Source organism: Pundamilia nyererei, unplaced genomic scaffold (genome assembly GCF_000239375.1).
Source record: "Pundamilia nyererei isolate P.nyererei 1_Seehausen unplaced genomic scaffold, PunNye1.0 scaffold00225, whole genome shotgun sequence".
NCBI lineage: Eukaryota > Metazoa > Chordata > Actinopteri > Cichliformes > Cichlidae > Pundamilia > Pundamilia nyererei.
The window spans coordinates 863,844-876,231 of record NW_005187626.1 but is presented as its reverse complement, the minus strand read 5'-3'; the positions used below and the strand labels follow the sequence as shown (position 1 = coordinate 876,231).

The 12,388-nt window shown below is 45.6% G+C and overlaps 2 protein-coding genes across 10 annotated transcripts in view; both read right to left on the bottom strand.

Annotated features, from left to right (window-relative positions):
• The window catches only part of sos1 (son of sevenless homolog 1 (Drosophila)), a 33,100-nt gene extending 28,726 nt beyond the window's left edge, over positions 1-4,374 (bottom strand). For all 4 annotated transcript variants that reach the window (XM_005748625.1, XM_005748626.1, XM_005748623.2 and 1 more), the window contains exon 1: positions 3,726-4,374. In XM_005748625.1, coding sequence (XP_005748682.1) covers positions 3,726-3,812 — 87 coding nt within the window. In that variant the 5' untranslated portion in view covers positions 3,813-4,374. The remainder of the gene's footprint in view (positions 1-3,725) is intronic.
• A 2,706-nt stretch (positions 4,375-7,080) lies between these two features.
• The window catches only part of tmem178a (transmembrane protein 178a), a 12,024-nt gene continuing 6,716 nt past the window's right edge, over positions 7,081-12,388 (bottom strand). The window contains exons 4-5 of one of the 6 annotated variants that reach the window (XR_312133.2): positions 7,781-9,026; positions 7,081-7,681 (exon numbers count right to left, since the gene is read on the bottom strand). Coding sequence is in view for 2 of the 6 variants with exons in the window: in XM_005748618.2 (XP_005748675.1) it covers positions 8,785-9,026 (242 nt within the window). In the remaining 4 variants the exon portion in view is untranslated. Of the gene's footprint in view, positions 9,027-12,388 lie in introns of all 6 variants that reach the window. The other 5 variants (XR_312134.2, XR_312135.2, XR_312136.2 and 2 more) reach the window with 5 other exon arrangements.

Sequence of the window (12,388 nt, the reverse complement as noted above, 5' to 3'; positions counted from 1 at the left end):
ACACAGACAGCATCGTCAGAAGGAAAGTTGATAAAATAAATTACAAATGTTGTATTGTTCGATACATATGCGTACCGAACCGAAAGCACTGTATCGAACGGTTCAATATCGATACGAATATCGTTGCACCCCTATTTATTAGATGTACACGTGGTTTGGTTATTTGCCTTTTGGTTGAAAGGACACTAAGAGAGGACTTTTTTTATTAGTGATCTTAATAGTAGTTTTTTAATCTAATTAAATCCAATCTATTTGTGTATGATTGTCAGTCCAAAGAGGGAGAGAGGAAAGAGGAGAACATGAGGAGAAAGTACGAGGTCAGGAAGAAGCAGGTAAGCAAACAGACAGGGAACAGTGACAGGCAGAAACTGTTAAACTGACAAAGAGAAAAACCTGATTTTACTCACAGTCTGGAAGTTGTGTCCTCCCTGTATTAAAGCTGCTGTACAGAGTCTGCTAAACAAACTGGGTTGTCAGCCCTGGCACTGCGTTACCATACTGAGCTTCAGTCAGAGGAAGTCACGGTTGCCAAAACCTTTTTGAAGCTCGAGAGTGAGGCTGGTTCCATCCCAGATATGTTAACATTGTACAATCTTCAGGATAATCAGATCTTCCCCACACTGAAAACTGCTATTCAGGTTGCCCTAACAAACCCAGTTAGCAGCTGTAGCTGTGAGAGGTCATTTAGTGTCTTGAGTCAGCTCCATACCTGGCTGAGAAGGACCATGGGTCAAAGCCGACTCCAGCACCCGGCTGTGATGTCAGTTGAGAAAGAGATGCTTGAGAGACTTGACCACCAAAATGTGATAGATTTGCCAACCTCAAGCTGAGGTGACGTAGGATAAAAGAAAAGAAAAAATCTGCAGAGCCATGTTAGTATCTGCAGTAAAGATCTTTTCATACATTGTGCCAGAGGCCAAGGTGTCTCAGTTTTCTAATTTTGTAATAATATTTCGTACATTTCAAGGACTCTATTTTTGGAGTGTATTTTTTTTTATATATTTTTATTATATTACACACACACTTTAAAAGTGAATCTCTGTCCAAAAAATGCTCTCAGTTTACTTCTTACTCACTGTGAGCATCATTCATTATTCTCCCAGTAATTAAGGTCAGGATATGTATTTTATTCCAATCCATTCTTCTTTTGCAGCATTTAAATAACCTTTATCAGATTTGATGGTTTTGTTACAGACTTTTCAAAAAAGTGTTTTGCTTTTCTTTCACACATGTGGGATTAAATTGTGTTAAAATGTACAAAACAGTGATGTCATGTTTTGAGACGAGGACCCAGGCACAGAGAGACCTGATGAATTTAAGAATCTTATGCTTTAATAAAGAAATTTGCAGACTTGCACTGAGAGGGTAAAATTATGATGACTGATAATGGAGATGAAGACAACAGACGATGAGGACCGAGAGGAACAGGGGTTTAAATGCACCAAGGAGACAGTCAGAGGGAACTCGGGACAACTGGAGACATTTAAGGATGCAGGGACTGACAGAGACGGGGAAGAAGTCTCATCGTGACGAGTACAGTTTACCTTGCCTGGATGGGCAGCTCTCTAGGTGCTCAGCACCCCCAAAGCTCTGATCCTAGAATCGCCCCTGATGTATAATATCCACAAAACTTAAAAAGAGGTTATACACACACAATACGGTAACATTATGTTGAAGCACAGTACGTATCACTCCGCGAGGCTCCGCCTACGATAGCCGTAATGCTCCGACAATCCATCAAGCGGTGCGGCTTCGTAGCTTAGCAAAGTCGTACTGAAACATCTGACAGATGTTCGAGCGCCGTGCACATAAAATAGTTTCCAGGTCAGTAAACACAACCAGAGTTCATACATAAGGCGCACGGGATTATAAGGGGCTCTGTCGCTTTTCAGAAACTCAAAGGGTTGATTTTAAGTGCGCCGTATTTTCCAAAAAACATCGTAATAACGACGGCCAGCTAGCATGCTCTACCAAAAATAGTGCTTTGTTGTGTATCTGACGGACGAAAGCTAAACCAGTTCCACACCACTGAAGCTGCAGCATTTTACAAACCAGTTCTGGTTCATCCGTTTCATTCAACGATCCGCTTTCGCCCTTCTCGTTCTCCTTCGCCGCCATGTGCGCATGAAAACAACGGCACTGCGCATGCGCGTTTTACTCATTCTATCGCCATATTTCATTTTAGATGTCATCGCTGCCTCTGTGACATCATCGCTGCCTCTGTCCTGTTATACCGGCGACTTAATGACTGCAAAAGCTTCACGTTAAGTAACCAACAAACTAACATTAATCTGGGACTTCAGTTTTTGTAAAAACAAACTGCTGCAGCAGATTTTGCTCCTCTGTGCGCGTTGGCAGCAACTATGAACGAGGAAACAAATGAGAGGGTCAGTCAGCTGGTTCAGGTGCAGCAGGAGGGAAACTCAGCGTTTATTGAATAACACCTGCCAGTTATCAGGTTAGGTTCACAGTCTGTTACCATGGTAAGTGACTCAGAGTTGAAGTTACCTCATATCAGGGATAACAAACTCAGAGGAGCTCTGTTGAGCCAACCATCCCTTAACGTTAACTAGTAATGACTTCATGAACTTTTTCACAAATAACATTTTAATCTTTAGAGAAAAAATGACCAGTAATCATCCCACAGATGTAATATTATCTACAGCTACTCTTAGTACCATTGATGTTCATTTAGACTGTTTTTCCAATTGATCTTTCTGAGTAAAAGTCATCTGTTCACACAGCTCTTTGCTAACTACAGGCCAATCTCCAACCAGGCTGTAGGTATTACAGGTACTGTGCTGCAGTGGTTTGTATCATATCTATCTAATAGACTCCAGTTTGTGCATGTAAATGGAGAGTCCTCTTCACACACTGAGGTTAATTATGGAGTTCCACAGGGTTCAGTGCTAGGACCAATTCTGTTTACATTATACATGCTTCCCTTAGGCAGCATCATTAGAAGACATAGCATACATTTACACTGCTATGCAGATGAGGATGGAGCTGTGAGGAACCTTGGAGTCATGTTTGACCAGGACATGTCCTTCAACGCACATATTAAACAAATATGTAAGACTGCTTTCTTCCATTTGTGCAACATCTCTAAGGTTAGAAATATCCTGTCTCAGAGTGACGCTGAAAAACTAGTTCATGCATTTATTACTTCCAGGCTGGACGACTGTAATTCATTATTATTAGGAAGTCCTAGAAACTCCCTGAAAGCCTTCAGCTGATCCAAAATGCTGCAGCAAGAGTCCTGACAGGGACTAGAAAGAGGGAGCAGATTTCTCCTGTTTTGGCTTCCTGTTAAATCCAGAATTCAAAATCCTTTAAAAGTAAGAATTTAAAAGTATAATGGGAGGAAGAGCCTTCGGTTTTCAGGCCCCTCCTCTGTGGAACCATCATCCTCACTACTAACACCTTCAGTGTGAGGTCCGACTGATGTTTGACGATGGTGATCCTCTAAACAGGTGAGGACACAATGATCCAGGTATTTATGGATCAGCCTCAACACAAGGCTCTGATGAAGCTCTTGTCATCGTTCTGTGGAGTTTTACCTGCCGACCACCGTGATGCTCAGTAACCACGATGCACCACAACCCGAGGGTGGACTCGGGTGAGACAAACACCTGCTCAGAGCACCGTAAGGACACACACAGCTCACTTGCACACACCTGAAGGTCTGTCTGTGTGTCTCTGTTCGGGTTCGTGTGTGTGTTTACCTTTTCCAGTGAGGGCACCAGCAGGCCTCTCCATTTCGGACCGTTCTCTTCGCTGAAGAAGTCGTACTGCGGCTGCGCCGCCTGCATGGCTGCCGCTCCCGCGGGTCTGAGCAGCCGGACTCACACGCCCGGTTCGGTGAGCGGCAGTCCGGGTCCAGCAGGGCGGGTGAAGCCGTGAAGCTCAGAACATCCGGGCCGATCCTCCAGAGCAGCCGCCCTCACTGCGACCATCCTCGGAGAGCTAGCCGTTAGCTCCTGGCTAGCAGCTGCCCGCGGCTCCGCTCACCGGGTGCAGAGCATGACGAATGGCCACCGGGACGCTGATCTGCCGCGGCGTTAGCCCGCCTGCTAGCGTTAGCGGCGGCTCGGTAAACGGACCGGCCAGCAGCTGCCGGGCAGCGGGCGCGTTGTTACCGGGCGGGCGGTGCGGACCAAAGGCACACCAACTCTCCGGCGTCGTGGCTTTCGCTTAGCGTCCGCTGCCCACACTATGTCCCCCGGACTCTCTCAGACGGCGCGTCCGGCCCCGGGCCCCTGACAGGCGGACAGTCCGTGAGCTAACGGAGGGCGGTTGTTGTCACCAGAGTCTGGGGAACCGTAGAGTATCGGCTGCACATGCGTACAGGGCGAGTCCTGACGTATATGGGCGGGGCTCCTGCGCAGGAGAGCGTGCTTCACTGCGCGTGTCACAGTGACGTTGGCAGCCATGTCGACAAGTGAGGACTAAAAATAACTAACACGATTCCAAATTCAACAAAAAAAATGAAATATGAAACAAAAATATTCAAAATTTATCAAAGAATAAATAAATACAAAACAAAAAATAACACCAAAATATCAAAAAGTACACAAAATCTTAATGTACAAAAGAAAATCTCTCGGTCCCACAGGTCTTTCCTCCCCACTGCTGTCAGACTCCACAACAAAGACTTGATCAAACACATCCACACATGTGCAATAACACTATGTGCAATACTCTTTTTGGCATCATTGTATTATACTCAGTTGTATATAGCATTTGTATTCTATTTTATTCGATTGTATAGAGTATTTTATTTTTATTTTATTCTATTGTGTACAGTATCTCATAGATATATTATTCCAGTGTTTTTTTTCTAATTTTTCTATGCAACTTTGCACTGTCCACTGCTGTAACAAACACATTTCCCACATGTGGGACTAATCTAGGTTATCTAATCTTAAAAATCATTTTTAGATATGTGTGTATCAGACATAAAACGAGCTAGCCCCTGCTGGACAAAGACTCACACAACCATCAGCCCCGTGGAAACAGAAATGTCGACCAACTGGAAGATGAATCAGGACCTCAGTATCATTTACAGCAATGACTGTTCTGACTTCCTGATACACACTAATATTTTCCACAGATCCAAAGATCTCTCTGTTTCACCGGCAGCACTGAGCTGCACCCATAACCTGATGGAGAGATTATATATTATCTAACCCGGCAACACCTTGGTTTCTGGAATAGCTGTTTAACCTACTGCTACCATGATCTGACTGGATGGCTGGATTTAGACAATAAATGGGGATATTTTAACCCTTTGGCGTCCACAGGCAGCTGTAAAGGAGTGGTGGGTTTTTAAAATAGCTTTGAGCTTAAGGCTGCTCTCACTGGAACAGTAAATGGACTGGTTCTTATATGGTGCTTTTCTAGTCTGAGCACTCAAAGCACTTCACACAGCTTGCCTCATTCTTCACACAAGCACTTTTTTCTGTGCTCTTTCTATCTGACATTCGCACACATTCATTTGAGAGTGACTTCAGGTCAGTATCTCGTCCAAGGATACCTGACATCTGATACCCACCCACCTTCCAGATTAGCAGGTGACCTGCTCTACCACCTGAGCCACAGCCACCCCAGTGAAGCCAGAAGAGGACGGAACAGGGACTGTGCTGACCCCCAAAGAGCTGAGTGGAAATAAAGGCTCTCATGTTTCCTGAGAGGCTGCTGAAGATTTTAGGGAACTTTTAATGATTTATGTGTTTGAAAAAATAAAAAGTTTTCAACATAAACTGAAGATGGTCACTCTAAGCACAGTCTCTTTGTCATTGTGATAATAAGCAGCCGAGTCCCTTCATATTTAAACAATGTTAACATCTCTGTGATGGCGCACCTTGTTCTTATAAGCGTTCTGGGCAGACTCAGAGCTCTCAGACCTCTCTCCAGTTTCCTGATTCTTTAGTTTTGTCACCTTCATGGTCGACGGAGCTTGGAAAGAAAAGCGTCTGGACTTCTTTAAGTTGCTTGAAGACGTTTCACCTCTCAGCCGAGAAGCTTCTTCTGTTCTAAGAGTCAAATGGTGGAGAGTCCCAGATTTAAACCCAGTGGGAGTTTCCCCTCAAAGAGGGACAAAAGGACCCCCTGATGATCCTCTAATCACACGAGCCAAGGTATAAAAACGGGTGTGGGTCCCAATCAGCCAGTTTTGGGGGAGCTCATTGTGAAACCTATCGTGTGATTTCCTGAGGTCAGATGGCCCAGGATGTGAGTGGGCGTTAAGGCGTCTGGGAAGGGATCTCAAAACTGGATTATAGATGGCAGACAGTTGGTGTCGTAAGCCCCGCCCTCTGTTCAAAGATGGTCGCTCACACTGGACATAGATGGCTTCTTTCACTCCTCTTTCAAAACATCTGTCCTCTCTGTCCAAAATGTGAACATTGGCATCCTTGAAAGAGTGACCTTTGACCTTTAGATGCAGATGGACTGCTGAGTCTTGTCCTGTGGAGGTGGCTCTTCTATGTTGTGCCATGCGCTTGTGAAGTGGCTGTTTGGTCTCGCCGATGAATGGAGGTGAAACGTCTTCAAGCAACTTAAAGAATTCCAGACGCTTTTCTTTCCAAGCTCCTTCGACTGCAATGACCTGGATGACTGAGAACCTTCACAGACATACGTCTCCCTCATGGTTTAAGCTCCTGTTTCTGGGTTTCAGTGGTTCTTCTTCATGGTCACAAGTCACCGTTTCCCTCAGAGTTGTGCTGAACTGCTTCATAGCATCTGATGGTGCTGGAAGAAACTTTATTGAAATGTTCTTCAGTGACAAACATTTAGATTCGCTCAGGGCCAGGCTGGGTCAGGTACCTTTTAGAAAATAAGAAACCTGCACACGTGAGAACATCAGCTCTTCCAACTACCCGGGTCACACGGTTCATGTTACAGGTGAATGACAGACTTTTCTGAGCAGCAGCACATGTGACTGTCTCCACCGGCTACCTTCTAACTCACCTGGTAACTGGATCCAGTCCACATGAGTTGTGCTGCCCTGATGTGCTCAGTGAAGCCGGCGCCTCTTCATTATGTGATGTTATCAGAACCACAATAACACGCCTCACACACATTTAACAAATATTTAATTCTCAGATATAAATACATCCAACAAATGCTGACAGATCTTCCACAGGAGCAGCTACAGGTGACGAGTCCCATCATGTTTACACCATGTATTTACAGCTGTGTCCAGCAGGGGGCAGCAAAGGTTCCATGAGGGGACAGTGGAGCTATGATGGGGTATCAGGAGGAACATGGGAGCTTTCAGTGTGGAATCTACAGGTTAAAGGTCGATAGTGATGGTGAGTCACCGTTTCACTCTGCGTGTCGGCTTGAAATTAAATAAAGTTCTGACTTTGAGCCGCACACAAACATTTCATCCACCGTCATTCTCCCTCAGGAGCCTAAAGACCTCGATGGGTCCGTCCCCCTGATACTCCTCCTCACGCTGATCATCAGCCCTCCTCCTGATGATGGGAAGGATGCTGTGGACACTCTCAGTTTGGTGTCTGCAGCTGGTGGATGAATGTTTGTAATTCCAGATGTTTTTGAAAGCTCAGAGCCTGAACTTCAAACGTCCGATTCTGCTCGTACAGGGGGGTCACGAGAAGGCATCGAGGCTTCCGATAGGCTGATGCAGAGTCTCAGAGGCTGATACCTGAAAAAGCTTAAACATAAATGGTGTCATACCCTGTTTACAGAGGAGTCGGTGTCAGAGGTTAAAGGTCAACTCCTTTGTTTGATAACAGAGCGGCAGCACTGATACCTGGATCATCTGTCAGTGCGTTCCCTCCTGCGGGAAGCCTGAAGTCAGCGAGCAGCACCTGCTCAGCGTCGCAGAGTAAAGGGTTCAGTCTGTGGCTCAGCTCGCAGCTGAAAGCACATTTATATACACATCTGTGAGCGGCCGCCGCCATCCAAACCTGCAGCACGCCACCTGGTCACGTGACGCTCTGCAGCTCAGACTCTGATCCATCAGGCGGGATTCACACCTATCACGTTTTGAACTGGCTTGTGGATCCAAGCCGAACAAGAACAATCAGCTTTGCTTGTCTGTAATTGGCTGTCATCACTAAGAAGGCCACACCTGAACATCAAATGCCTAAGCAACGTGTGAACCCCGCATGACTGGATAACACTCACCTGAGCTCAGAGCGCTCGCGTGCACCTGAAGCTCCGCCCAACTGACTGATCGGAGCACAGCGCTCCGAAACATCCGCATGGGAAGGCTCCATGAAGATCACACCTGCAGCAGGTTTGGATCCCAGCGCACACCTGTGTGTGTGTGTGTGTGTGTGTGTTTCCTGTTATTGCTCCTGATGGGGACCCAGCTGCAGCAGCTTTGTGACCTGCCTCAGTTCAGGTGACTTTCACACCGATGAAGCTTCTGATTGGACGATGGGACAGCAGAAAGAAAACGGTGAGTCAGAGCTGACTGACAGACAGCTGCTGAGACCTGGCCACCTGTCTGACTCTCAATTGGGCTTTACATGTTTGATGTCAGGTAAGTACAGATGACTCACCTGATTGACCAACAGCTAATTTATCTTTTATTAACTTGATCACTGATGGTACCTTTGGCCACACCACTGCAGAGATGGATCACAGGAACCAGGCGAGGCTCAGAGTGCACGCTGAGGTGACCTGAGCTGGGTCCAAATCAGGAGCACGAACAGGTGCGCAGCTCCGTCTGCAGTCCGAGGCCCCTCCTATTACGGAACCGGCCAAAAATACACCTTTTGTCGTCCGAGAATCATCCTCTTCCTCGCCTCAGACGGAGGACTCGTGGGCGGTTTTGGACCGCAGTGCTCCGGCCCGGCTCAGGAAGGGGAAGGTGGTGCCGAGGCAGCCAGACGCTACAGTGAGACCCAGACTGGCCCAGGCGCAGCAGATGGACCAGCCATAACCGTGATCCACGTCAGCTGGCAGGCCGTAGATGAAGGGCGGGTTTCTGGAGAGGTCGTAGGTCACGCTGGCTGCATACGTGCACAGGGAGATGGTGCAGAAGATCCCTGAGAACGAATCAGAGACCAGATCAGACTGACACCTGAACCTGTGCTGGCTGTAATTGGCTGAGACCTGCAGGTGCATTACCAACAGGTAAAATATGAACCCTCTGACTGTCAACACAACCTGGTCTATAAGTGATGACGTATGAATCCTGCCTCCAGGTCCGAACTAGTCTGTGTTTACTAAGGCTGTTGTGTTTTTAACATGTTTTGTATCTTGTTCTATTTAATCTCAATAAACCCCTAAAAACATCCCTGTCGGCCTCTCTCTGTTTTTATCACCACTGTAATTCATTATTATCAGGAAGTCCTAAAAACTCCCTGAAAAGCCTTCAGCTAATCCAAAATGCTGCAGCAAGAGTCCTGACAGGGACTAGAAAGAGAGAGCATATTTCTCCTGTTTTGGTTTCCCTTCATTGGCTTCCTGTTAAATCCAGAATTGAATTCAAAATCCTGCTCCTCACATACAAGGTCTAAAATAATCAGGCCCCATCTTATCTTAATGACCTTGTAGTACCATATCACCCTATTAGAGCACTTCGCTCTTGCTCTGCAGGCCTACTTGTTGTTCCTAGAGTATTTAAAAGTAGAATGGGAGGCAGAGCCTTCAGTTTTCAGGCCCCTCTTCTGTGGAACCAGCTTCCAGTTTGGATTCAGGAGACAGACACTATCTCTACTTTCAAGATTAGGCTTCAAACTTTCCTTTTTGCTAAAGCATATAGTTAGGGCTGGACCAGGTGACCTTGAATCCTCCCTTAGTTATGCTGCAATAGACGTAGGCTGCGGGGGATTCCCAAGATGCATTGAGTTTTTCCTTTCCAGTCACCTTTCTCACTCACTATGTATTAACAGACCTCTCTGTATTGAATCATATCTGTTATTAATCTCTGTCTCTCTTCCACAGCATGTCTTTATCCTGTCTTCCTTCTCTCACCCCAACCAATCACAGCAGATGGCCCCGCCCCTCCCTGAGCCTGGTTCTGCCGGAGGTTTCTTCCTGTTAAAAGGGAGTTTTTCCTTCCCACTGTTGCCAAAGTGCTTGCTCATAGGGGGTCATATGATTGTTGGGTTTTTCTCTGTATCTATGAAGCGCCTTGAGGCGACTTATGTTGTGATTTGGCGCTATATAAATAAAATTGAATTGAATTGAAATTGAATTGTTCATTTTAAAGCACAGTAATAAAAACCTTCCGATGTAACTACAGCCCAGCACATGCAGCAGTATATTAACCTCACATTGTGGATGGATTATCTCAGTTGTTCTCCTGCCTGAAGTTTGGTCCGTTTACAGCAGTGGTCCCCAACCCTCAGGCCCCGTTTGGTACTGGGGCGCGAGAGTTGAGGCTCGGGTGTGAAATTTATGGTTTTCAGGGTTGCTATCGTTAATTTGGTTTCCCTGGGTCTTTTCCCGTGTTGTAGTCGTGTGTCTTATTTTGAAAGAAATATGTACATGTTACCATAGCAACCAGAGACCATAAAGAGAGGTGGATGTTACTCTCAAGGTTGTTGGCACATTTCAGGAGGGCGCAGCTAATAAAGTTAAACAATTACACAGTGAATTCACGTTTATTGTTATTCTTACAAAATACCACAGTTTGTGTCTTTGTCGTTTCATTTTATTTTGTTGTATTTACCCGCCACACCTTAAAGGCCGGTCCATGAAAATAGTGTCAGACATTAAACCGTCTGTGGCACAGAAAAGGTTGGGGACCGCTGTTTCACAGCATCCTGCCATGTGATTGCATTTGTCCCTAACCATCGGGAACCCTCACGTTAACTTTTTTCCACTCGATAAAAGTTAACGCTATGTTATGCTAACATAGCTGTGTTGCTAGCAATCACGTAGCACATCATTATATAGCAGCTAGCCCAACTTCAGTAACCCTACAAACGTCACTTCTGTTTAGTTTTCTGTCTTCATTTATGTTGGAAGTGATAGCAGAGCTGTACGTTTGAATCTGTTTCAGAAATCTCTCAGTCAGAACATGCTACATCATGTTGAGGTGGAAGCTAGCGAGCTAACTTCCTGCTAACTTCTAACTGTTAAATTTCATAAATTCCGTTTTCATGGATGCCTGGATGTTAAACCTAATTGTTACACCTGGTAAAGCAGCAACGCTGATCATTTTATTAAAGATGAAAGAATTTAGACAGTTTTTAACTCTCAGTGATGCTGCAGCGTTCGTTTGACTTTGGGCCCGGAAACGGCTCAAAGAGCAGAGAGGGAGCCTTCCTCAGTGTCAGTGCCTCAGTATTAGAAACAGGAGATACCGTGAGAAACATCCCTGTTAAGGTGAGTCTGTTCACTTTCGGGTAAAGGTAAGCCGTTATTCAGTGTTATTTATTTCAGTGTTTCACTTGTTTCTGAGCTTGTTTTATTCAACTTTAATGTCTCACTGGAGAGCTGTCACCACATCTGCAAATGAATCTTTCACTAACTTTATTCCCTGATGTAGAAACGTGCTGTCCTTCTTTTAACAGCTTACTCCGAATTAAAACAACGCCACCCCTCACCAACTATCTTGGCATCACTGGTACCGCACTCTCCCGGTCTCCAACAGAACACAGTTCATTACCGTGGCAGACTCCAGCTCCACCTCAGCTCCAGGTAACCACGGTGTGCCCCAGGGTCTTGTGCTCGGACCCCTTTACTGCACCACCTATTCGCCCCTCCTTGGTCAGATCATCTGCCTCCAGGTCTCTGCTTGCTTTTCTATGCTGATGAAACAAACCCTCCACCCTGCTCCCCCCACAGTCACTTGTCAATTAGAACATGGACGTAGACCAGCGTTTTGTGGGAGAAACGTTTCATCATCATCCTGGTGACTTCTTCAGTCTCAGCTGACTGCAGGTTTCCCCAATCTTACATTTGCATATTGACTGAAACCAGCCACTGAAGGAACAATGGGCTGGGAGGTCAGTTCCTTAATCTTAATTATGCAAATTCTCATGACCATTGATCAACAACCACTGATCAACCTGATCAAACCTTCAGGTAAGAAGTTATGACCTGCAGTCTCTCTGGGTCAGATATAAACCAAGTTTTGTTTATTTTAGTTATGCTGACTTTTTACAGTCAGTTACAATAACTCGTACTGCGTGCTAGCTAGCATGACGGAGTGTTTATACAGCTGGGTGGGAGCTTTGATGTTACTGATAGTGAACTTTATTTTATTCATAATGTTAGTTATTAGAGTTTCCAACCGTCCCGTACAAACGGAATCGTCTCGCATTCAGAGAAAATATTACGTGTTTGGTATTGAGCTGAAAAGAAACACAGTTTGTGCCGGACTTCAGCTACAATGAAAAAGACACAAAGCTGGAGTTATTCTGTGTTTGCTGCACAGCTGCCTCTTCTTTTCTCA